General features: G+C 54.3%; 1 protein-coding gene across 1 annotated transcript; it reads left to right on the forward strand.

The window, feature by feature from the left end:
* Positions 1–5,121: 5,121 nt before the first annotated feature.
* On the forward strand, positions 5,122–6,362 carry IUM83_09577 (uncharacterized protein; the record flags this gene model as incomplete). The annotated part of the gene is made up of 2 exons (XM_067934025.1): positions 5,122–6,008; positions 6,077–6,362. 2 exons carry the CDS (start codon positions 5,122–5,124, stop codon positions 6,360–6,362), a joined length of 1,173 nt encoding a protein of 390 aa, XP_067796967.1.
* Positions 6,363–23,658: the final 17,296 nt, after the last annotated feature.

The raw sequence follows: 23,658 nt of genomic DNA on the forward strand, positions 1-23,658 counted from the left end.
TTTGGATACCCAGCCGGGTACGCATGTTTATCTTACTCCAGATGGATTTTGCTGCTTTTGTACACTCTCATCATTTTGCTGGTCCACAAATACGTATTCTGATACTGGCAATGAAGCAAGAACCTCAAGTGATTTTGAGCGCTCTAATACCTCAATATTTCGTCGTCGTGAGAGGGTTAGTTGAGTCCTGTTTTAATTCGCTAATCAAAGACTGTTCTTGTTCCTTTTCAAAACATTCAATGGAATTCTCATTCGTACTAGGAAGGTCGGTCAGGTCATGCCACGGTTTATGCAGAAACATTTCGGCAAAACAAAAGCGTGGATTCATTGAATCCGGAGCTATCCAAGGGGTCCACGGACCACATGAGGCTTAGATCGAAGCATAATATACCCTTTCGAATCTATACGTTTCTAATACGCATCGGCATGTACCGATGATACTGTATCGACTATTTTGTACTTCTCCACGAGACTCCTTTCATCGAAAGGGGTTCCTGTGGACGCGCCATATATGCCTCTTCAGTCGTTTTTATTCTTGCTTCTCCTGTATGTTCATTTGTGGTATCGGGATTTAAATCATATACATTAACTCTGTAATATCTCAAATTATGCCGCATCACTTTTGATTACGTAGCTTGTCTGGATTTGTGGTACAAAGACAGTTCTCGAAAGCTGATATAATATGCTTCTTGGGCACTAACTTCTTTAATCGAATTAGTCACATCTGCTGGGATGGCATGGTTAGGCAGGTTTGGATCGCATCATTTGACAGCGGCAGCAATAACCTATTTGAACCTTAGTGTATCTGGTTTTGTCTTACTTACATATACAGCGGTGTACTCAGCTGTCCCGTAAGCATTGCCAATTAACTGAGTATCCATGTTTGCTCTCCAAACAGAAAGCAGCGAAGGCGAGCAATTGCTTATTGTATGACTCCCTCTTTAATCGAATTTTGATTGGCGGAATACCATCGGATGCCGTATCTACATGGATGGCGGTATGAATTTGGAGAGCTTTTGGATAACCAAATCGGAGTTCATTACCAGGTTTTCTGTAGCGGAGAGTTGAAGTGAAAAAATGTTGTTGAACTCTGGACTATACGCGACAAATCGCATTCCCACTAGTTAGGTGATGAGCTTGTTTCAATGTTAGTGCAGGATTACACGCTCTAAAATTAATCAGGCCAAACTGTATCAGCTGCAACGTAGGCCATCGTGAGGGCAGTACACGATTCTCCAACACGCTCATTGCATAGTCTCTAACATTGGACCAGTGCAAACCGCTCCCGTGAACATCGCGAAAGTATGGTTTGAGTGATTCAAGCATTTTCATGGCAGCACTTATATCATTTCTGATGCCTTCAGGGCATCAGTGTACCAGGTTGGGGTTGTGATTGTCAACGTTAGGTTGAATATGGGGTATACTAACCCGACGTACCAAGCCATCAATCTGTCTGCGTTGAATTCAATTTAAACAGAAAAAACTAAAGTTGCTGTGAGTAACGAATATGCTATCGTGCCACTTCATAATATGTGCGCAGTATTCTGCTAACATGTATTCATGATCACGATCCTCACGTTCTTGGCCGTCACAATCAATCAAGGTATGCAATTTCCATTCTCCGTTCGGAAACAATATAGGAAAACACTTTTGCATGAGCATTTTAGTAGTGTACTCATTTATATGGTCGTTGCTGCGATTCAGCTCACCTGGTGGATAAATCATTTTCCCAACCACCGCATTAACCGCAAAAACATTTTTTCAACTTATGTTTGTTGGTCGGTTTGGTCGGCTTCCAGTTCAAAAGACTCCTCAATTTCATATGTATCACATGGCTGTATAACGTTGTTTGGATTGAACATTGGACTCACAGAAGTTAGGTTGCACGGAGGCCGGGAAGCTTGGGGTGAGGAAGTGGCATCCTCATCGAGTTTTTCCGGAACATGAACTTCTGAGTCGCATATTTTTTGCAGCTCTTCGGCTTCGTCGTCAGAGTAATACTTGGAACTGTTCCATCGAGAGCAGTCCTGGACAGTTCATCGAGATTTTAGCTCCCCGACGACACAGCTCAGAGCCACCAAAAGACGCAGCCAGGCCACCTGAAGCCCCCTCCCTTGTCTTCCTAAAGACTTGATTAGCGGTTCAAGTTGTAGGTCCTTCTAGGACGGGTTTTAATCCATATAAGGTTTTGTCCGGTGGGAGGACCTAGAAGGATAGGGAACCAGCGAACCTAACTCTCCGACCTAATAAAGTCTATTTGCCCCATTCACAGTGAGTCATGAAGGAGAAAAACGCACCTTTCACCGCCCTTTGCTTGCCACCTGTGTCCGAGGTCGTCTTTAGCTTAGTAATATTCTCCGGACCTTTGCTGTCTTCGAAAACAAAACCCTCCAGGGGGCGTCGCCCGAAATTGTGTGTTTACACATAATTCCAGGTATCGCCCCTTAAACAACCGCTCGCGGGTGCCCAACTACTTCAACTGATAGTCAATTAGTAGATAAGACTGGAGATCTACACAAGGAACTATGCCAATAATACGGACGTGCTAGCTCGCGCGGACCGTACGATGAATCAAAATTGTCTGGGGTTTTGGTCAGATAATTTTACTCGGCACCCAAATCGTTGGACTTTCGAAACCTAAGTCACCCATTTTGATCGAGAAATATTGGCAATCATGAATCATGAGAAATTGCCATCAAGTCACCTATGTTGTAAAGTTTCGTGCTACCAAAAACGTAGTCAATGTCTAGTTCTATCCATTCGTGGACGGTGGCATGCATTCTCTTATTTTTCATTATATTTTCCGCGGATAATGCCGTTTGCGCCCAGGGTGCACTCTAGTTCTCCTCCGTACCTGCAGTTACGGCTGTATTATACTTTTTCCATTTTAGTGGAATACAATATAGTATCTGTTAGCAGAGCTGCAGCTACAGTTTACCTGGTACTCCCAGATGGAAACTCATGTTGCGCACCTTAGTTTTACCTACGTTGGACATCGCTACTCCCAAGTTTACCAAATAAAACATCTACAGCCTCAATGATAAAAGTGTCGCTTTCCGTGGCCGCCGAATGTGAGCGTTGTACCACGTATTTTCTGTTGGAATAATGGACCCCACAGAGAAATTAGGACAAAGGAGGACAGTTTGTCATGGGCATGTAGTTCTCAAATTTACAAGTCAGCCTAACCCGCCCCGTCATCCGAAGAGCCAAACCATGAAGTGCCTGGCCTACATCGTAGTTCACCTTGCTGTCGCTGGTGCCGTCCGCAGCTCTGCCACGCGGGACCTGTGTAATGTCTTTCGATCCTAACGTGCTTGATAATCCGTGTTTGGTGGTGAAATGAATTTCGGTATTTTATGCAGCCTCTGCGGCGCATACCGCAGTGGTTTCTGTTAGTTTCTCTTTGCAATATGCCTCCTTAGTATCCAGTATACAAATCCTGAGAGCGCACCTCGCTCTCATGCTTCTTCGTGTCGTAGGTAACGACCTTGCAAAGTGTCTGCTGGAAGTAGCCTGTTCCAGGCTGTCCCTACACCGCCCTCCAAGCGAACCGTTGTATTTCAGCCTCACAATCACAGCTTGTAGCCCGTTACATACTGAGCGTGTTCGTGGTGCGGCGACGGCGGCGATTAGTAGTTGTTGGCTTCGGTTTAGCAGCTTGCCGTTTAGCATGCTTGCCGCGAGGCGGAGGTTGTGGTGCATGTGTTGCACCACGCTTACCTCCTTGCTGACGAGACTTCAATTTGAGCACGAACTGACGCAATCCGTCGTCGTTACCACCGTCCACGTAGTCCTGCAACTTGATCGGTACATCCTCAAACATGGTCACCACAGACTCCCAAGAGTCTTCGAGGGCTTCGAGGCTTTCCCAACGCACCAATATTTCATACTTGTTTGTTGCATGCTCAAGTTGTTGCATGAAAGCCTCCACAGTATGATAGATATCTTGGTTTGTAACATGTGCCAACATTTCCTCGTTTATATCAAGTCTTTGGTCTGCATACATTTTCAGGCGCGAAGCATGGGTAAATTTTGTCGCTGCAGTGATCAAATGCGCAATTTGAAACGAGTTGGCGTTCGCGCCAGTTACTTCTCGGTGCATGCTATCGAGCGATGCTCCCAAATTTCTACGGCCTCACGGATATCTGGCGAGAATTCGCCCGTTTTCACCACATTTGCCGCAATCGCATCACTGCCGAACAGGACTTTTATGCAATGGAGTCGTTGCATTTACTCCAAGAAAGACCTCTGCAGAAGCGTGGTTAGCCAACGGCGCTACTGGGCTATGATTCATATTTGCTTGAATGAGTGGCAGTAGCGCGGCCAAATTATCTTGCTCGACATTGTATTCCAATAGCATGACTCGCAGAACCTGCAGTATATCTCGATTCAGTCGCTCTACATTGCCGTTGATCCACGGGCAGTAAGCAAGGGTGAAGCTTTGAGTCATCTGAGTTTTGTGGCGCAATTTCTCTAGTAGCTAGTTCTTAATGTGTGTTGCGGTATCGCTGATCAGCAACCAAGGGATGCCGTAGCGACTGTGTAGTGGGTATAACTTGACTCACTACTTTAGCTTACACGTTGCGCAACGTGTATGAGGAAGCGTAAGTACTTAGTAATTACTTAGGTTAATTATATTTGAATACACAAATATAAGTTAAGTAAGAAAGGATTCCAAGTGGCTTAGATTAGGTAAAATGAGAACTGTATTGTTTGTAAATTGATCTTCCTCTAAAATCTGCTAAAAAATGTTTATCATCTATGAAGGGGTTGGCAGCGGCTGGCTGTCAGAGCCCCGCTAATATGCATGTCTCTGATTGGTAGAAAGATGCTGCTTTCTACCAATAGGATCTTTTGGGTATGTGTGGACCACTCACTGTGGTGGTCCACTTCAATGTATCCATCGGTGTGTCTTACACCAATGTGAGGAAGTATCCAAAACGTTTAACAGATAACCTATCTGTTAAATTCACAAGTGGCTTGCAGCCACTTGTACGTGTAACCCCGTTACACCATCCCCCCCCTTAAGGTTAGACGCGCGGGGTCTCCGCACGTCAATCTTCGGAATTGACCATTCGTCAATTCTCCGCGTTTGGAGAAGAAATCCGCGCTCATTCAACGATGAGCGCGCCACAGAAGAAGACCTCGAAGTCGGTGGGGAGTAATCTCTCCATCGACGACTACTTCGAGCGTCAGAAGGCAAAGTACGGCGACGTCGTCGACTTCGACGACGACGATGAAGATGTGGAGGGCGAGGAGGACTCGCCCTCTAAGCGCAAAGACTCAGTGTCGAGCGAATCGCTCGACCCTCATGCTAAGAACATTCGCCCACGTGAAGGGGACGAATCGGACGCTTCGAGTTCGAAGCGTTCGCGTACTGAGAGCGATACCCCACTCGCTTCCGCTGGGGCTCTCAGTACTCCGCGCACTGCTGCTGCAGCGCGTGATGTCAAAGCTCGAGGCTCTCCGCGCGCTGCAGGTGCAGCGCGCGATCCATGGACGCCGTCCGCGTCCGAGATCGCGGACCGGTATGGGAACTCGGTACCTCCGAATGAGGTGCCGCTGTACGTATGCAGCGCCATCAAAGATGACGCTGTGGCTGCCGAGCTGCACTTTGATGCGGAAACGCATCAAAGGCGCGATTACTACATCGGACTCTTTCATGAGCTCCGATGGTTTCAAAGCAAGAAGACATCTTCTCGCAGCAAAGTGCCCGAATGGCAGGCACTTTGTCAAAGTTGGAACGCCTTTGTTGATAACTTCAACAAGAGGCCGAGTGCTTACCGTGATCGGATTAAGCAAGCGCGTGATGGCTTCGAGACGTACTCGAAGCGTGGAAAGCTGGAGCAACTTCATGTTGCTGCTGAGGAGGCAAATGTGCCGTGCGCTGTGCCCGAGGGCTTTCAGTGCACGAAGTGCTTCCCGGGCGCGGTCCGCTTGAGCGACCGCGACCTGAACGGGTACACGTCGTTCCGTGTGCCCGAGAGTCTCAAAGAGCTCCGTGCTAAGTTCTTAGCACGTGAGGGTTCGGGCGCTGGCGATGATCGCAGCGCTCGTTCTACTTCCGCTGTGCCAGTGCGTACTGCTCCTCGTACGCCTTCACCATTTCCGGTACGTCCTCCAGCAAGACGTTCCGCGGCTCCTATGTACTCGATGGGGAGGAAATCCTCTCCAACGAATACGAAAAGGAGCCCCTTGACGGTTCGTTTTCGGGATACTATGGTCAACAATCCAGCGGGTTGAGCCGCGGGCGTCACGGATCGGCGGTGGCGGGGGTGGGAACACGCCCCGGGTATGATCAGCCCCGGGCTGATCAATTCGTGCCTCTCCACGACCGGGTGACCGCCGTGGAGCGTCTATAGGGCGCTTAGTTCGCCGCCCTGAAGCAGGAGCTGGCGAACCAGAAGGCTCAAGTCGCGGCGGTCTCGCAGACCGCCTCGAATATCCAGGTCGAGTTGGGGACCCGGATGAAAGGGTTGCTCTAGCGCGTCCGCGTGCTGGAGGAGAGGCTGCTCGTTGCCGAGGCTTCGGGTCAGCCGAGCTAGATGGCTCGTGCTGTAGGTATGGTTTCAGCCGTCCGACGTAAAAGGTCGGATGGAGGCGCATGCTAGACGGTATATCTAGCGTGTATGAGTTGCCGTGCCGTGCCAACACAGTGAACGGCCCGGTGAAGCGCGGAGCAAGCTTGCTTGCTCCGAAATCCGAAACTGCATGTCTAGGCAGGTTTTGTGTAGCTAACAAAACTAATGAACCAACTTTAAATTCATTTGTGTTGCCTCTGCCCGCATTGTCTGCGTTCAGCTTCTGTTGATCAACAGAAGCTGCTATTGCATCTTGGACAAACCGAATTACGGCTTGTCTTTTGGTGATGAAACTGATTGCATCCGAGCTGAAGTCATTCAGCTCGCTCTCCGCTAGAGACCCGGCCTCTGCGTGGTTCTTTGCGGTGTCTGCGCCCTGCGCAGACCCGTGGTCTTTGTCCTTGTTGTTGGGGGAGTCTGCGCCCTGCGCAGACTCATGTGGTTTGTCCATTGTTGCAGCTGACACTGTGCAAGTGTCAGCGGTTTTCTGCGGCTGCTGTATTGCAGTCGTAGATCCTCCCCCACTTAAAGTGGGAGCCATCACTCCGAGTAAACTCGGGAGGCGTGGATGCCGCATGGCATTCACGTAGAACGGTGTATGCCCGGTCGAGGCATGCACTGAGTTGTTGATGGCAAACGCTGCCATCGATAAGCACTCGCTCCAGTATTGGAACGAGTGAGCGTAGCTCTTCAACATATCGACGAGCACGCGATTCACGCGCTCGGTTTGACCGTCCGTCTGCGGATGATCCGCAGTCGACATTGAAAGTTGGCTCCCAAGAAGTGTAAACACTTCTTGCCACAGGTGCGCTGTGAAGCGCGGGTCTCTGTCCGACACGATGTCGGACGGCATGCCATGGTGTTTGAACACCATGTCGACGAGCAGACGGGCCGTCTGCTTCGCGGTCACCTCTGCTGGCACCGCAGCAAGATGTACCATCTTGCTGAAGCGGTCGACGAAGACCACAACACCGGTATTCCCTCCGCTGTCCGGGGGAAGACCAAAGATGAAGTCCAATGACATGGACTTCCAACACTCCGACGGAGTCGGTAGTGATTGCAGTGGAGCCTGCGCGAATGGCGCAGGCTTTACGCGTTGACATACCTCGCAAGCACGGATGTACTTGCGCACCCACTTATACTGGTGGTGCCAGTAGAAGTCGCGCGTGAGAAGGACGTAAGTCTTCTCACGTCCGAGATGTCCCGCAGTCGGGGCATCATGATATTCGTACATGATCCTGAGTCGCAGGTCATGATCGTTCGGCACGACAACGCGATCCGCGTTGTCGTCGACTGCATTGTAAAGAAACAGTCCGTCGTGCACTCGAAAACTGTGTGCACGGGCACGAAGGTGCTTGGGCAGCTCCTGACGGGACTTGTCAGAAGGCGCTGTGCCATAGGCCAGCAAGATTTTCGTGTCCGTGTCGTGCGCGTACGCGGCCTTCACATCGTCCAACAGAGACGATGTGGGTTTGCTCGATCGCATGGCGTCAATGGCATTGACGTCAGCAGCTTCTGCGTAGTCCGGCCGACGTGATAGCGCGTCGGCTACTACATTCAATCTTCCGGGTTTGTATTCGACCCGGAAGTTATACTCCGCAAAGAATGAGAGCCATCTCGCCATTCTTTGTGAAATGTGTGGCGACTTCACTGCGGTACGCAGTGAAGCATGGTCGGTGTAGACCACAAATGGTCTACTTCCAAGCAAATACACTCGGAACTTTGCGAGTGCGTATTTCATGGCAAGGAATTCCTTGTCATGCACCGGATAGTTGCGCTCAGCTGGCTTCAGCTGACGCGATTGGTAGTAGACGACACGATCACGGCCCTCGTGATCGTGCTGCATCAATGCGCATCCGATTGCAAAGTCGGATGCGTCACATACGATCTTGCCTGCATAGTCCTCCACGTACTTGCACAACTACGTGGCCAAGCCAAGGAACTGCCTCAGTTCCTTGACACTTGAAAGCGTTGGCCATTCATTGATCACTCTGACCTTTTCCGGGTCAGGGCGAACACCATTCTTCCCTACGAGACACCCGAGGACGGGTATCTCGCTCGCCCCGAAGGTACACTTCTTCAGGTTCGCGTAGAGCTTATGCTTTCGCATAAGCTCAAGTAGCTTCCGGAGATGCACCCTGTGCATCTCTACGTCGGTCTTCCCGTCCACAGCCCGGCTGTGGATGAATACATCATCGAAGTAGCTCGGCGCGAAGTCGCGCGCAACAAGTGCGTCACGCACCTGTTGAAGGTCGCAGGGGCGTTCTTAAGTCCCTGCGGCATTACTAGCCATTCCCAGAACATGCCGCTTGGCGTGCTCACTGCCGTGAGCGGGATATCCCTCTCACGCATTAGGATTTGATAGAATCCATCTCGCAAGTCGAGAGCACTGTAAACGGTGCTCCCGGCCATCGAATCGATGATAACATCTTTTCGCGGTATCGGCGTCTGCGCCGGTACCGCCGCATCGTTCAGCTTGTTGTAGGCATGAACGATGCGCCATCCGCCCTGTGGCTTTTTGACACAGAACGTCGGAGCACTGTGCGGGGACTTTGATTCCCGCACTTGTCCTGCTTTGCGACGACTTTCAAAGAAGTCGTCGATCTCCTTCACTTGATCTCGCGGCAGTGACCACTGCCGCGTGACACAGTACTTCGTGCCCGGCACGACATCAATCTCGTGCTGAATACCCTTATCCTGCGGAAGCTCCGCAGGAATCTCTTCCGGGAGTACGTCTTTGTACTCCCTCAACAATTCGTAATAGGGACTCGACTTCAGCGAGTCCCAACCTTGTTCCTCGAAGCGCTCTCGCTTCGTCTTCGCACTGAGAGTGTCTTCACTCTCAGTGGTACTTCCCATGAAGAGCTGCCTCAGCTCCTCGCTCTTCGTTCTTTCGCTGTCCAATAGAACGCAGACTTGCTCGATGCGTCCATCGTGCAAGTCGCGCGTGAAGCGCTTCCAGCTCATGGCTGGAAGCGAAGTCAACTCCGACGCCATAGTCGGAGGACTAGCGAGTTCCATCTCACGATACTGAAATCCAGTATCGGTGCGCGTCAAGACGCTTAGCGTCTTGACATTCGGCGTCACCGCCGCAGTCTGCCCAGCAGACTGCTCTTGTTGCGTCTCGGTCCCGGACCGAGACTTGCGCAGCGTTTTCCGCTTGCGCCGTCTTCTTGTTGTGCGGAGCCGGGCTCCGCACAGTTGTTCTTCTGGTCCAGGCCCGGCCGTGGACAATTGTTCGCCGGCGGACCCTGTCCGCGGGCGCGCGGTATCAAGCCCGGCTTGATCGCATGGCGCTTCGCCGTGCAGCCCGTTTGCACGACAGCATGCAAATTGCGTCAGTGCGGTACGTTTGCAACCGTCCGCACTGTTTGCAGCGTCAACTCCCGGAGTTGACACGCCTTCGTCACCTCGACGCCATTCATTGGCGGAGTCCCTCATCACCAGGGGTGCGTCGACTCCCGGAGCCGACGCGTCGTCGTCGACCTGACCTTTTCGGGTCAGGGACTGTCCAATGTGTACTTGAACGCGAGTGTTGGTTCCCGGAACCGACACATCTTTTCCTTCCGACGTCGGCAGCATTGCCGACGTGGCTCTCACTTGTGCGCGCCCTCGCGCACCCCTTGGGCACTCCGGGACAGCAGCATAAAGCGCTGTCTCGACTAGTGAGCCGCGCGCACCAGCAGGTGCGTGCGCTGCGGTAACAGGGCCATCGCTCTCTGTTCCGCTGTCGCGTCCGAAGCGCACGAGCGTGCGCTTCTTCCAGTCTACCACCGGATCATGCCGTGCAAGCCACGGCATGCCCATTACCACGTCGAACTTATCGTCCAGGTCCAGGACGATAAAGTGTTCGACAAACACTCGTTGTTTGTACGAGAAGCGCACGTTCACGACGCGCTTCTCGGTCTTCACGGTGGCACCTGTTGCCAGTCGTACCTCCAGAAGACTTCGAGGTACATTTACTTCCTCGAAGTCAAGTCTCGACAGGCTTCGTAGTCGAACAAAGTTGTTCGACGCGCCTGAATCTACCAAAGCTCAAAGAGAGTCACTCGCTCTCTTCGAGTAAACCTTCAAGATGACTAGGTTCGGCCTGTCATCTTGTTTCTTGCAGTGAGAGCTGGTCTCTATGGGGGCTGCAGTCCTCAGTGTCGCGTACCCGATGTCGGCACGCGCGACTGCATTACCAGTAGGCGCCCCGCGCCTACTGGATGTTCGCGTTTTTTGTTGGCCCGCGGCGATGCCTAGCATCGCCACGACGGCCACCATTGTAGTGCACGGAGCCGTGCACTCTCTGGCAAAGTGACCGGTCCTTCCGCAACGGAAGCATCGCACGTTACTGTGGTATCGGGAAATGAAGCCGAAGTCAAAACCCAAAGGCGGGACGAGGGACGAAGAAGACTCGAGGCGCCGGCGTTAACTGGCAAGTCACAACCCATCGCCAGTCATTGGACTAAACTCCCTGATCGCTGATTGGCCTAAATAGGCCGGTGACGATGACTCGTCGACGGTCCCAAGTCAAGAGCGGGCGGTTGCAGCTCGCTAAGTACGGTGCGAACCTACTGGCAAGACCCGAACCTATGAGTCATCGGCGCCTGTCCCGAGTCGTCGGTGGCGTTTCAGCGGCCGTTTGAGTCGTCGGTAACGCCGCCACGTCGCAGAGAAAGCGCCGAAGAGTCGTGAGTTACAACTGGCGGTCCAAAAACGGACGCGTTTATACTTGATATTTGTATTGATCGATAGGAAACTTAAGAGAAGACCAGATAAGCCTTCGGGCAACAATAACAGAACAGCTTTTCCTCCCAACCACGCAAGGGCGACACCGGTGCCTGCAGTGAACGACCTGCAGCTCAAGGTAAACCTGGTAGGTAGGATTATGACTGTCGGTGGGCACATCTACTAGTGTAGCGTCTGTTCATCCCTGGCAGGGCCAAGAGAGTAGTGGCCGGTGTATTGGTAGCGACGAGTCGTCGCCAGGAACTGGAGGAGCGAGAGCGCACTCCATTTATTTCTTCCCGCCGGAGTATAGCTCCGGCACCCTCGCATCACGCCGTAAAAGGCCGGGACCCTTCCTTCTGAGGGCCTGCGAGGTATATTTTGTGTGTGAGAGCGTGCTAGCCTTTGCTCGTGTCTAGTGACGCTGAGTCTTCCGTCGATCGACTAGCGGAAGCTCGGTACACAGGGGAAACATCAACCCGGTGCAAGGGAAAGTTCCTGGGCCTTCAGGTTCGAACCCTAACAAGCCCATTGAGTCTTCGGTGGCTCGGTGGGTGTTGTTGGTGGGGAAAGTGCGCCATATATAATTTAGCGCGTGTTCCTACACGACAACTGGTGCCGCGACCCGGGATTGGTGTGACCTTCTATGTTTCGTGCTACTGCAGGTCGATCGACTTTACGAGCAACCAGAGAAGAAGCGAAGAAGAAGAAGAAAAAGAAGACGAGAAGAAGAATGGCGAAAGGATCACGTTCAGCGGTACCAGCAACTCCAATGAAGACTAGCGGAACGCGTGGCGATGACTCGACTGCAGCCCTGATCACGCAGCACCTCGACCCAATTGCTGAGCGGACCGTCCGCTTCGACGACTCGATGACTGGATCCGACGCCAAGGACGAAGAAATGGATGAAGACTACGACGATTACCTGGAGGAGAAGGCGCCTGCGCCAGCGGTGGTGACACCCGAGACTCCGGAAGATGCAGTGCTGTCTGCGGGACGCAGTGCAGGCACGCGTTCGTTGTCGCGAAACCTCGCGGTTGAGCTTGACGATGACACGCGCTCCGTGGCGCGCAACCTCGCGGATGAACTGGATGATGTGGATGGCCCAGGGCCAGCGTATGACGACTTGGAAGACTTTGAAGACGCCGCCGACGACTCGAGGTCACCGGTCCTGACGACTCAAGTGACCGAGCAAACCTCCGGTAACCGGCCGCCACTCAACGGCGACACGCCGGCGGCCAACAAGGTTCTCGGTCGACTTTACGAAGAGATGAAGAAGAGCGACTGGGGTGAGCTATTCGAGCCAACGATGATTCGCCAAGCAGTTTGGGCCGATTTGTGTTACGAGTTGGCTCGCCCAGTGAGTTCCGTAGCAATCGAACAAGTGGTGAAGGAAACCGAACGATTTCTGACAGCATTGGGGCTTCGGCCTCTGGAGCACCCTTCGCCGTTGCCTCTGGAGTGCTGGGTGCCGGCCGAAGCGGGCGCGGAGCTCTGGAAATGGAAGAAGCGACTCCGCACAGCCTTCGGCGTGAACTCGTTCACTCTGGACGACTCGCGGAAGACTCATGCGAATCGCGAAGTGGTCGACCCGGCTAGCGTACCGCTGCCGACGACTCCGAAGAGGACAATCCGCGAAAACCCCAGCCGAAAACCCACCGGAGGGGTGTTTAGCGCGTCAGGAGAGCGATCCCCGTACTTTCAAGACTCCCACATGGTGACTCCACCAACTACGGGCTACTCAGACCGCGCTGGACACACCACCGATGACTCAAAATCGGCCAGGGGCACGAAAAGCAACTCAAGACGGAGCACGATCCGCCGCAACGGGCCCACCGACGACTCGTCGGACGAAGAAGCGGACTTTACCGGCGATGGAGGAGCGCAGATGGGCGAGTACCTGCGCCAAATCCGTGAGGTGACCGAATCCGAGTTGCGCAAGAGCGAGAACTCGATGCAATGGCTTCGCGCCTTTGTCTACGAGATGAAAGGAACACGAGCATCGCCCAACGATTGGTGCATGCCTTTCGAGCTGAGTCTTCGGGACGGCGCTCTACATTGGTACCGACAACTGCCCAAGAAGACCAAGCGAACGTGGAGCCTCTTAAGCGAGGCTTTCATCAAGTACTATTGCTCCCAGTTCAGCCAGTCAGCGGAGACTCGCTACTACTCAGCCAAGCGCGAAGACAAGGAACTTGTTTGCGACTATCTAAACCGGCTCAATGGCTATGCCAGGAACGCCGGAATTCGGTTTGAGAGCAACGGCCGCAAGGCACGCGACCACGTCAAGCGGTTCCTCGAGACTTGCGGCGACCGAGGACTCGAACGGCGCCTGTGCCACCTGCGCATCTCAGACATACATGAGTTGGAAGAGATGATCCAAGAGATACTGAAGATTGACGAGCGTAGTAAGTCCCGCGAGTCGTCGCTGCCTCACTCTCGAGCTCGGGATGCCTCCAGACGACGTGATGACAGACGTCGCGATGACTCGCGCCGCCACGAGCGCTCGGAGGACGCTCGCCGACGTGATGACCGCCGCCGCGACGACTCGCGGGATGCTTACAGCCGTCGCGACCGACGCGAACGAGATTATGAGCGTCGTCGCGAACGACTCACACAATATGCCTCGCGTGAGCCTAGCTGAAGCATCTGTCGCTGGCATCGTCGCCAAACTTCATGGACGGGACACGCGGGACACGCGGAGCGAGCTGCACCAACAACGCCACAGATATGATGGCGACAGCAACAGCGAAGATGGAAGTGAACACGGCAGCGACGACTCACAACGTTGCGGCGAAGACTGGGGTGATAGCTATTCGTCAGACGGAAGCGACCACTACCTTGCGGCAGCCAATGACAACGAACGACGAGTCGCCGCTGAAGGCACGTACGCCCGGTCTGCCAACCGACAACCCTGGGGTGACTCAGCGGGGCGCAGCCAAGGCCGGGACAATCAGCTCCAGAACCGCGGTTACCGCGATGAGAAACCTCGCCAGTATGGACCGTGCGCAGCCTGCGGGGGTCTCTATCACTCGGCACACTACTGCCGACGTCGGTGCAAGCTGTGCAAACAAGTGCACGACGCCAGAAAATGTGAAGTGTTCCATGAAATCACCAAGATCATCAAGTCCAAGGTGGACAAGAAAGACCTCACACCCGAGCTCCAAGAACTCCTGTTTTCGGACCATTTAAACTAGGCAGCCCGCCAACTACGACTGGGTTGGTCCCAACCGGGCTGCCACAGTTAGCCGAGCCCGCAATTGAAGCCGAGTGCATCTTTGCATTTGTGGGCGAGTGCGAATGGACGAAGGTGGTCGGCGCAGAAATTTGACAAGCGTGTAAGGATGCGGACACTGGTGAACGGAGCCGTGAACGACTCGCGCACGAGGATATTGCTGGACACCGGGGCAAACGTCAGTGTCATCTCGGAGAAACTTGCCAAGCGACTGAAACTCCGCGAAGCAGTGGGGCATGGACGTTGCATGGATGTACAAGGGATCACCAAGGGCAAGATGATGACGACTCGCCGAGCGAAGGTGAAAGTCACCCTTGGATGGGAACGCGTTTATGTTTTTGAAGTCTGGATAATGGATCACTGCGCCGGGGTAGAAGTGGTGCTTGGCACTGATTTTATGATCCCGGCCGGTATCCGACTGGACCTCCTACACGCAACGGCCAAGCTCCCCGACGAGGTAATGATCCCGCTGATCAAGACTCAAAACATGATGGACGAGGCCGAAGGAAGCCACGTCGCGTACGGTCCGACGAAACCAATGCAAATACCGGGCCATGAATGGGACGAGTTCAAACTACAGCGGCGACAACCCGAGCCGACGACTCACGTGCCGTGGATCCGCCGAACTGAGACGTTCATCCCGACTGTCACCAGGTTCTACAAGGGACGTCCGGTCAGGATTCGACTTACCAACGCCACGGATAGGATGGCGAGTTGTCCGGTACACTTCCCGGTGATAGTCTGGGTTCCGATTGGGTCGCTGCCGAAGACTGAAGGCTACGTGCGGCTAGATTCCGCAAAGTACAAGGAGTGGCAGGTACTCGCATACGCTGCCGCACGAGACAAGACACTACTCAAGTGGGAAGCTGAACTCTACCAACAATGGTTGGCCAAGCAGCCTCCAGTGGTGGAACAAGTGCGTTACCCGACACCCAAAGGTATCTTGCAGCGACCTGACGAAGACTCGGCCGAGAAACCACCCGTAAACAGTGAACGTGACAGTGCCGACGACTCGTCGGTGACGGATGACTCAGAATGGATAGCGGAAGAACATCACCGACGACTCGACGCTACTGCCGGCGGCTCGACGGGGGTGACGACGACTGACGATGAAGCCATGACTCCAGAAGCAGCTGGATCAGGACTGGAGACTGCTGAGTCGACTGTGCGCCGCGACGAAGACCAAGGACTAGAGTGCAGTCCGAAGAGGCATCCACAGATGACTCAGACTGCACCCAGCCGAGAAGCCGGAGACATCTCAACGACACTCGACCAGACGTTCATAGAAGGTACCGTCGACAGTAGCGACGAGACGGCGGAACACCCGGCGGCGGACATCGAACTGGAAGACTACGCACATGAATTAGCATTCCTCCCCGATTTATCAGAAACGGCGCCGACAACACTCGACTACTCGGCGGTGAACGTCAAGAATCCCGAGTTGTCGGCAGACCAACAAAGGAGCCTGATCGAAGTACTCCGACGCCATGAAAGTATCATGATTGCAAGCGGGAATGCACTCCCACCGCCGGCATATGGCGTTGTCTGCGACATAGATGTGCAGGGGCATGCGCCGATCAAACAGCGGGCCCGACGGATCCCATTCAAGCATCTCAAGAAATTGTACGAACTCCTCAAAGGACTGCTCAAGGCAGGGCTCATCGCGTTCTCGGACAGCCCGTGGGCCTCGCCAATCGTCATTGTCCTCAAGAAGAATGGCCAAGACATCCGCCTCTGCATAGACTACAAGATGGTCAACGCGGTAACGGCAATCCTGGAGTACGCCATGCCGCTCGTCGACGACTTGCTCACATACTTGGAGACTTATCTTTGGTTCTGCTCGCTCGACGCGGCCAGCGGATTCTGGGCCATCCTGATGACTCTACGTGCGCGCAAGATTTCGGCATTTGTGTGTCCTCTGGGGCACTTCGAGTGGCTACGAATGCCTTTCGGCCTCAAGAACGCGCCGATGATCTACCAACGGATGATAGACAACGCATTGTGGGGATTTGTGCAACCTAAGGGCGGCTGGAACGCCTTTGCAGCAAAAATGAAGGCCGCCGAAGACTCGGCAGAACACTGCCGACGACTCGAGTCGTCGCCTCGCCTACCAGGCACTACAGCGACGACTCGAACCAAGTTTGCAGCTGCCCGCGATGACTCGAAGACAGCTGAACCCATTACTCGACTCATTAACAGCCCCGAAGCCGATATGTTTACGACCAACGAAGCCGACGAGTCGTCGCTGGTACCTGTGTTCGACCGGCGATCCTTCGTGGACGATATCTGTTTCGGTGGCGAAGACTTCGACAGTTGTTTGGCGACGCTGGATCGGCTCCTCAGTCGTTTTGAAGAGTGCCGGATCAGCGTCAGCTTTACCAAGAGTACTTTCATGCAAGGACGCGTTGACTTTCTGTCCCATGAAGTGTCAAAAGACGGCATTCGGCCCGATCCGAAGAAGCTGGACGCGATCACTAAGCTGTCTTTCCCACGAACGAAGAAGGGAATGCAGTCTTTCCTAGGTGCGCTGAATTATTACAACCGCTTCATCCAATACTTCGCTGTCGACGGCGCGGCGCTGTACCAGCCGAAGGAAAACGATTTCGCGCCGGAGGGTGACCTCACAGTTGCCCGCCGGAGTTTCCAAGCTCTCCAAGACAAGGTTGCGGCAGCGCCGATACTCCGCCACTTCGACCGCACCAAGGACGTGCGCATCATGCTGTTCGCAAACGAGTGGGCATTAAGCTCCACGCTGCTACAGCTGCATGACGACAAGTTGCACCCTGTTCGCTTCTGCGGACGTGTATTGAAGGAGGCCGAGATGAACTATCATGCGGCGGAGAAAGAGGTGCTAGCACTGTTGCTACTGCTGAAGACTTGCTACACTCAGTTGGCGGGACGGACAATACGAGTTTACACTCGCTTCTCCACATTGGAGTGGATTACCAAGTCGAAGTCACTCTTTGGGAGAGCTGTACAATTCGCGGTATTGCTCTCCCCGTGGCACCTGATCGTCCAACGAGTCAAGGAGAAGGACTGTGCCTTCACCCAGCTGCTCCAGTCGACGGTGACCAACTTCGTGGATCTCGATGACTCATTGGAACTGGTTGCCCCGCCGACTAAAGGCTCACCGACGACTCGCATGGACCCAAACTTGCTCTATGCACGCCTACCGACGACTCATACAGGCTTCGTGGTCTCTTTCGACGGGTCAGCGAAGACTGAGAAGTACGGTGGTTACGGCAGTTGCTCATGGATCGTGTGGAGCCTTCCGGAGTGGAAAATAGTTATTGCAGCGAACGCTTACCTCGAGCAAACCACGGTCAATATCGCCGAGTACACCGGCATGAACAACGGCGTTCTCGCCGCGATCGAACACGGCGCCGAAGACTTAGTGATCGTGGGAGACTCCAGACTCGCGATCCAGCAATCCCTAGGGGTGATAGCTTGCCGGAAGGAATCACTGATGGCACAGCTGAATCATCACAAGGAGATCACAGCACGGTTGCGGTCAGTCAAATACCTTCACGTGGTACGCGAATACAATGCTGCCGCGGACTCGTTGGCAACAGAAGCCTTGGAGTCAAAAGTTTCCAAGGTCATTCTGAGTGAAACCCGGAAGGCAGAGTTGGCCGGACTCAATCGGATACAAGAAGTGACCTACGAATCGCCGCCGCAAGGATCAGAAGCACAAAACCTGGTTCCAGGAGGCTCTATTCAAACTCTGAGCGGCGTCTCGACCGTGAAACGCAAGACATTTGCTGATTTCGAACGTCCAGAACCTGGAATGCTACTGGCGATGACTCGGGCGCAGACCAAGAGCAAGAAAAAACATGTCCGATCACACACGATAAGCCGAAGTCACCGCCGAAGACTCGACCTAACCGGAAACCTCCTGAAATTCAACCCCCGGAAACGACCCAAGCTCCACCAGCAGCTCCTAACGCACAAGACATTGATCCTGTGGAAGTCCAAGAAGAAAGACGACGACGAATAGCTGCCGCTCAGGACGAAGAATTGCGATGGGCTAAGCTGAAGACCCTGTTACGCGGAGATGTGGAGAAACTTGGATACCTAGCCGCCAGAGATGCATGGAAAATCGCAGATAAGTTCTTGTTGTCGGAAGACAATTTGCTACACTACATGGAAACGAATCGTCGGCGTGACGCTGAGTCGCAAGATGAGATCTCGTTGCGTCTGGTGGTACCCACCACGATGATTCAAGAAGTGCTCCAGAATTGCCATGACTCGCTGGAAGGCGGCCATCAGGGTGTGGTGAGAACCTACCAGCGAGTCAAGCGAGATTACTACTGGTTGGGACTCTACACCGACGTGGAGAAGCACGTGAGATCGTGCCCCGATTGCAGCACCAGCAAGAGCCGCCCCCAACTGAAAGGATACTCTCCTGGCAACGTGCTGGCGGAACGGCCTTTCCAGTTAGTGTCTATGGATTTTGTGATACCACTGCCGAAGACTCGGAGGGGCAACACAGTCCTGCTACTCTTCCAATGTTCCTTTACGGGTTTCATCATTGCGAAAGCCATGGCGGATACGAGCGCACTCAAGGTGGCACAAGCATTCGAAGAATGCATATACCGACGATTCGGTGCGCCATCACTCATCCGTCATGACCGCGACCCACGGTTCATGAGCGAAGTGTTCCAAGCGTTTGCAGAAATGATGCAGTCAAGGTCCCGAGCAACGCTGAGTTACCGGCAGCAAGCCAACGGACAGCAAGAACGGTCAGTCAAGACTGTAATGCAATCCGTCAAGGTATACGCCGAAGACCCGCTCCAACAAGACTGGGACGAGATCGTGGAGCGCTTAGTCTTCGCCATCAACAACTCACAAGACACGACTCGGAAGGAAACACCATTCTACTTGGTGCACGGGTGGGATGCCCAGTCAACGCTGAAAGCCATGTCATCCTCGCTCCGACACGGCACGCCAAAGCAGTCAGACGCACTGGCGTGGCGCCGCGAAGTCAACAGACAACAGCAGATTGCTATGGAAATGGCCAAGGAATACCAGGCCACCGAGAAGACTCGCAGAGCCCGGGAACACAACGCCAAACTCAGTAGGAAAGAGAAGACAATACTGGCGAAGACTCGGGATCACGAGTCGTCGTCGGCGGCACAAGACCAACCGTCTACGGGACAGGGGGGACATGTCTCTCGGGACAGGGTGGGTCCACCGAAGACTGGCGGAATTGAGCCGATTGCAGGCCGAAAATCAATGCTACCGGTCCCGTTCGATGTCGGCAGCAGGGTCTGGTTGTACATGGAGAGAGTCAAGCCCGGCCTTACCAAGAAACTGGCACACCGGTGGCATGGACCCTTCCGGATCAAAAAGAGGATCGAAGACTATGCCTTCGAACTCGAGTTATCGGACCGCAGTGGATACCGATTTTACCCAGTCGTCCATATATCCCGACTAAAGCTGGTTGATGAGTTTGGAGATCGACCGAAGACTCGCCTCGCGCCCGGACTCGTCGACGACACGCGACTAGACTTTGACGAAGAACTGCTCCCTGAAGATAGTTGGGAGCCAGATCACGTGACAGGAGAGTATGAAGTTGAAGCCATCCTCGACGACCGTGTGCCGTTGTCCACGGGAACTGAAAGAGCAGTGCGCGAGTTTAGAGTCAAATGGGTCGGCTACGATGAACCAACGCGGGAGCCAGCCGCTAACCTTTCTTGTGGAGGGCTCCTCTATGATTACCTACGGCGAAAACGAAGTGAACAGCGCCTGCAGATGGTTCAAGTCGCCGACGAAGACTAGATGGCTATGAGTCACCGCCATGAAGACCTGTACTTGGGGCAACGCAGCCCAAGACCACAGACGAAAACAGCTACTGCAGTACTACCTTTTTGCATGTGAAAATTAAACGCTACCAAGACGGACAGCTAAACTCAACGGCAGCTCAGAAGCGGAATTGGAAACGAAAACCAAATGGATAGAAGACGCTGCCGACGACTCACTTGAACCCGACTTCAACTCACTGAGGATCGGAGGCAACAGCTGCCCGAGCCAAGACACCAAGCAGACTCGAGTAGTCGGAGCCACAAGGTGCATCCAGAGCTTGTTATTCCGGGGCAGACGCAGCATTCAGCGAAGACTCGGCCACAGCTGGAACGCTAGCATAGCCAAACTCGGCCACCCATTCTGGGCTCAATCCACCCGGTTGCAGCGACGAACTTGGAACAACTCGACGACCAACATCGGCGCGCGAAGAACCAGCCGGGACGAAGAGCGGAGCCGACGGGTTGCACGGGACGAACGTAGTGTTGTAGGGGTGTTGCTCCGGCACATCGATCCAGCCGTTCCGCCAAGGCTCCGCAGAATCCAAGGCCGCAACCTCGCTCAACCAGTCGGCAGTCTTGGGCTCCCAAGGCAAGTACTCCAGAGAATACCTGGGCATGGTCGGCTCAAGCATGAACTCGGGCTTCACCTCCGAGAAACCAGGATCCTGGCTGCTGCCCCCCTTCCAGATGTACGGGACCACCTTGGCGCGGAGACGGTCACTGCGTTTGTTGCGCTCGACCACGTACCTCGACCAGGCGGCTTTCAAAGTATCCAAGTCCTTCCTCGTCCGAGTCTTCCGCGCGGCAGTCCAGTCCATCATGTCCAAGTCAGCGGCAACTGCGGAGAACGTAGTCTCCACTGCCTTCGGAAGGATCCAGTGATCACGTTCCCAAAGCGAGAAACCAAGGTCGACGTTGTCCGAGTCGCCGCTCCCACGAAAATTGCTCCAGTACCCCATCACTCGAGTCATCGGCGAAGCCCGCTGGGATACCGTGGAGTCGGGATCAAACTCTGAAGTGTCAAAAAGACACGCTTGAGACGGGAGTCGCCGGCGAAGCTTCTGCCACGGATGATCAGGGGTTTTGTAGTCCGCGAATGCCGCGATGTCTTCAGGACTGGAAATAATTCGGAGATCCCGGGGCACCGGTGCAGGCAACCGAGCATTCAGCATCTGGGTCCAGCACTTGAGAGCCCCAGGACGCGTAAAGGGCGGCTCGATGTACGGCACAGCCCACTTGGCCACTTGCTTGGAAAATCGGACGAGGGGTAACTGACCCCGCGCCGGCGACGGTACCACCGGATGACGCCGGGGGCTGGAATCTGACCCAGGGGTGGACGACGAAGTGGCGACGACTCGGCTGCTTCCGGAAGACGCAGACTGGCGTAGAACGGAAGAACACCGGAGTTGTCGACGGTGACTCTTGTGAGTGTATTCTTAGGCTCCACACCAGCACCTGAGATAGCTCCCGACGACTCGGAACCTGTGAGCTCCAAGAGAGAAGAGGATTGAGGGACGCCCACCGATAACTCAATCACTGATCCAATGACCAAATTCTCCGCCTCCGAACCAGTGTCCGGAAACCACTCGAGAGAAGCGCCAGAATCAACGTGAACTTGCTCGGAAGGAGGAGAAATAGTGCTCGACGAAACAGCATCTTCATCCGATGTCTCCACCACACGAGACGGCTTGCGGGAAGGAACAACGGGTTTGCTGTCCGACGAAGACTTGGCAGCGGCCCCGGAGAAGGCGGCACGAGCGGGCGGACCAGTAGATCGCTGAGAACGAGCCCATCGCCCCTTGGGTTTCCGCCTCGACTTGCCCTTGGACGACGAAGCCCTGGAAGCACTCGGGGCTTGCACTGCCAACGCGGGCGGATACTCTGCGGCCGCAGGAACTCAATCACTGATCCAATGACCAAATTCTCCGCCTCCGAACCAGTGTCCGGAAACCACTCGAGAGAAGCGCCAGAATCAACGTGAACTTGCTCGAAAGGAGGAGAAATAGTGCTCGACGAAACAGCATCTTCATCCGATGTCTCCACCACACGAGACGGCTTGCGGGAAGGAACAACGGGTTTGCTGTCCGACGAAGACTTGGCAGCGGCCCCGGAGAAGGCGGCACGAGCGGGCGGACCAGTAGATCGCTGAGAACGAGCCCATCGCCCCTTGGGTTTCCGCCTCGATTTGCCCTTGGACGACGAAGCCCTGGAAGCACTCGGGGCTTGCACTGCCAACGCGGGCGGATACTCTGCGGCCGCAGGAACACTTCCGGAAGACTCGACAACCTCCACCTCCAATTCCAAGCGCTCACCATCTTGAGAAGGAGCCCGAGAACCACCAGGAGCTGTCACCGAAGACTCACGGCTACCACCTCGACGGGAAGAAGACGTACGAGAGCCACGGACAGCGGAAGCTGAGTCTTCGGCGGGGCGGCGAGGTCTCTTGCCCGGGCGACTAGCGGACGGACTGCGACGGAGTGACGAGGAACGAACCCGCTTTTGCGACGCCGAACGAGAAACAGAGCTTGACCGACGACGAACATGATGAGAACCGGCTTCCCTTTGCGAGGAACGCTTGCGTGAGTAACCAATCTGCGCAGCACGTACAGCCCGGTCCGCTTCGATATCGGCAGCACGAGTTCCCGGCGTTGTCTTGTTCGCCTCAGCCGACCGCTCCTCCGACGACAACTCAACATGAGAGTCCGATTCCAGGAAAGCAGCGTGGGCCAAGTCAACGGCAATGGCATCCTCGGTTCGAGACGAATCCGCATTGGCCAGCATGTCCTTGAGGATCCGCCGAGTCTCGTGGCTAATGTCCAGCAGGTCCCAGTTCAACTCGCCAGTCGACAAACCTGTAAGGCATGAGTCATCGCCAGAATCAGAATACAAGCCATCACATCCAGCAACACAACGACCAGTACGAACCTTCAGAGATCAGCACGAGGACGTCTGGATCCATGTCTTCAAACTTGACATGCGCCCGAAGAGTCCTGTTGGCGCGCGTGAGCCGCTTCACCTGCTCTTGAAGGTCTTCATTTCGGTGCTGTCGGCGAGTCGACGACGAGTCATTGCCGGCATCCAAGCGAGCCAGAAGATCGTGAAGACGTTTGCTCTGTGCAGTCGACGACGCCACGGCAGCCTTGAACACCGTCTGCTCGCGAGTGAGCTGGAGAGCCATACGCTTGCACTCGTCGTCAGCAACTCTAACGCGGTTCTCCAAGCGGGCGGCCGTCTCGGTGTGCGCATCCACGGCTCCACGAAGACCCTCCATCTCCTGGAGGTAGTGAGCCTCCAGGACCCGCAGACGCTTGACCTCTTTCTTGGA

Source organism: Phytophthora cinnamomi, assembly GCF_018691715.1.
Source record: "Phytophthora cinnamomi strain GKB4 chromosome Unknown Contig15, whole genome shotgun sequence".
NCBI classification, from domain to species: domain Eukaryota; phylum Oomycota; class Peronosporomycetes; order Peronosporales; family Peronosporaceae; genus Phytophthora; species Phytophthora cinnamomi.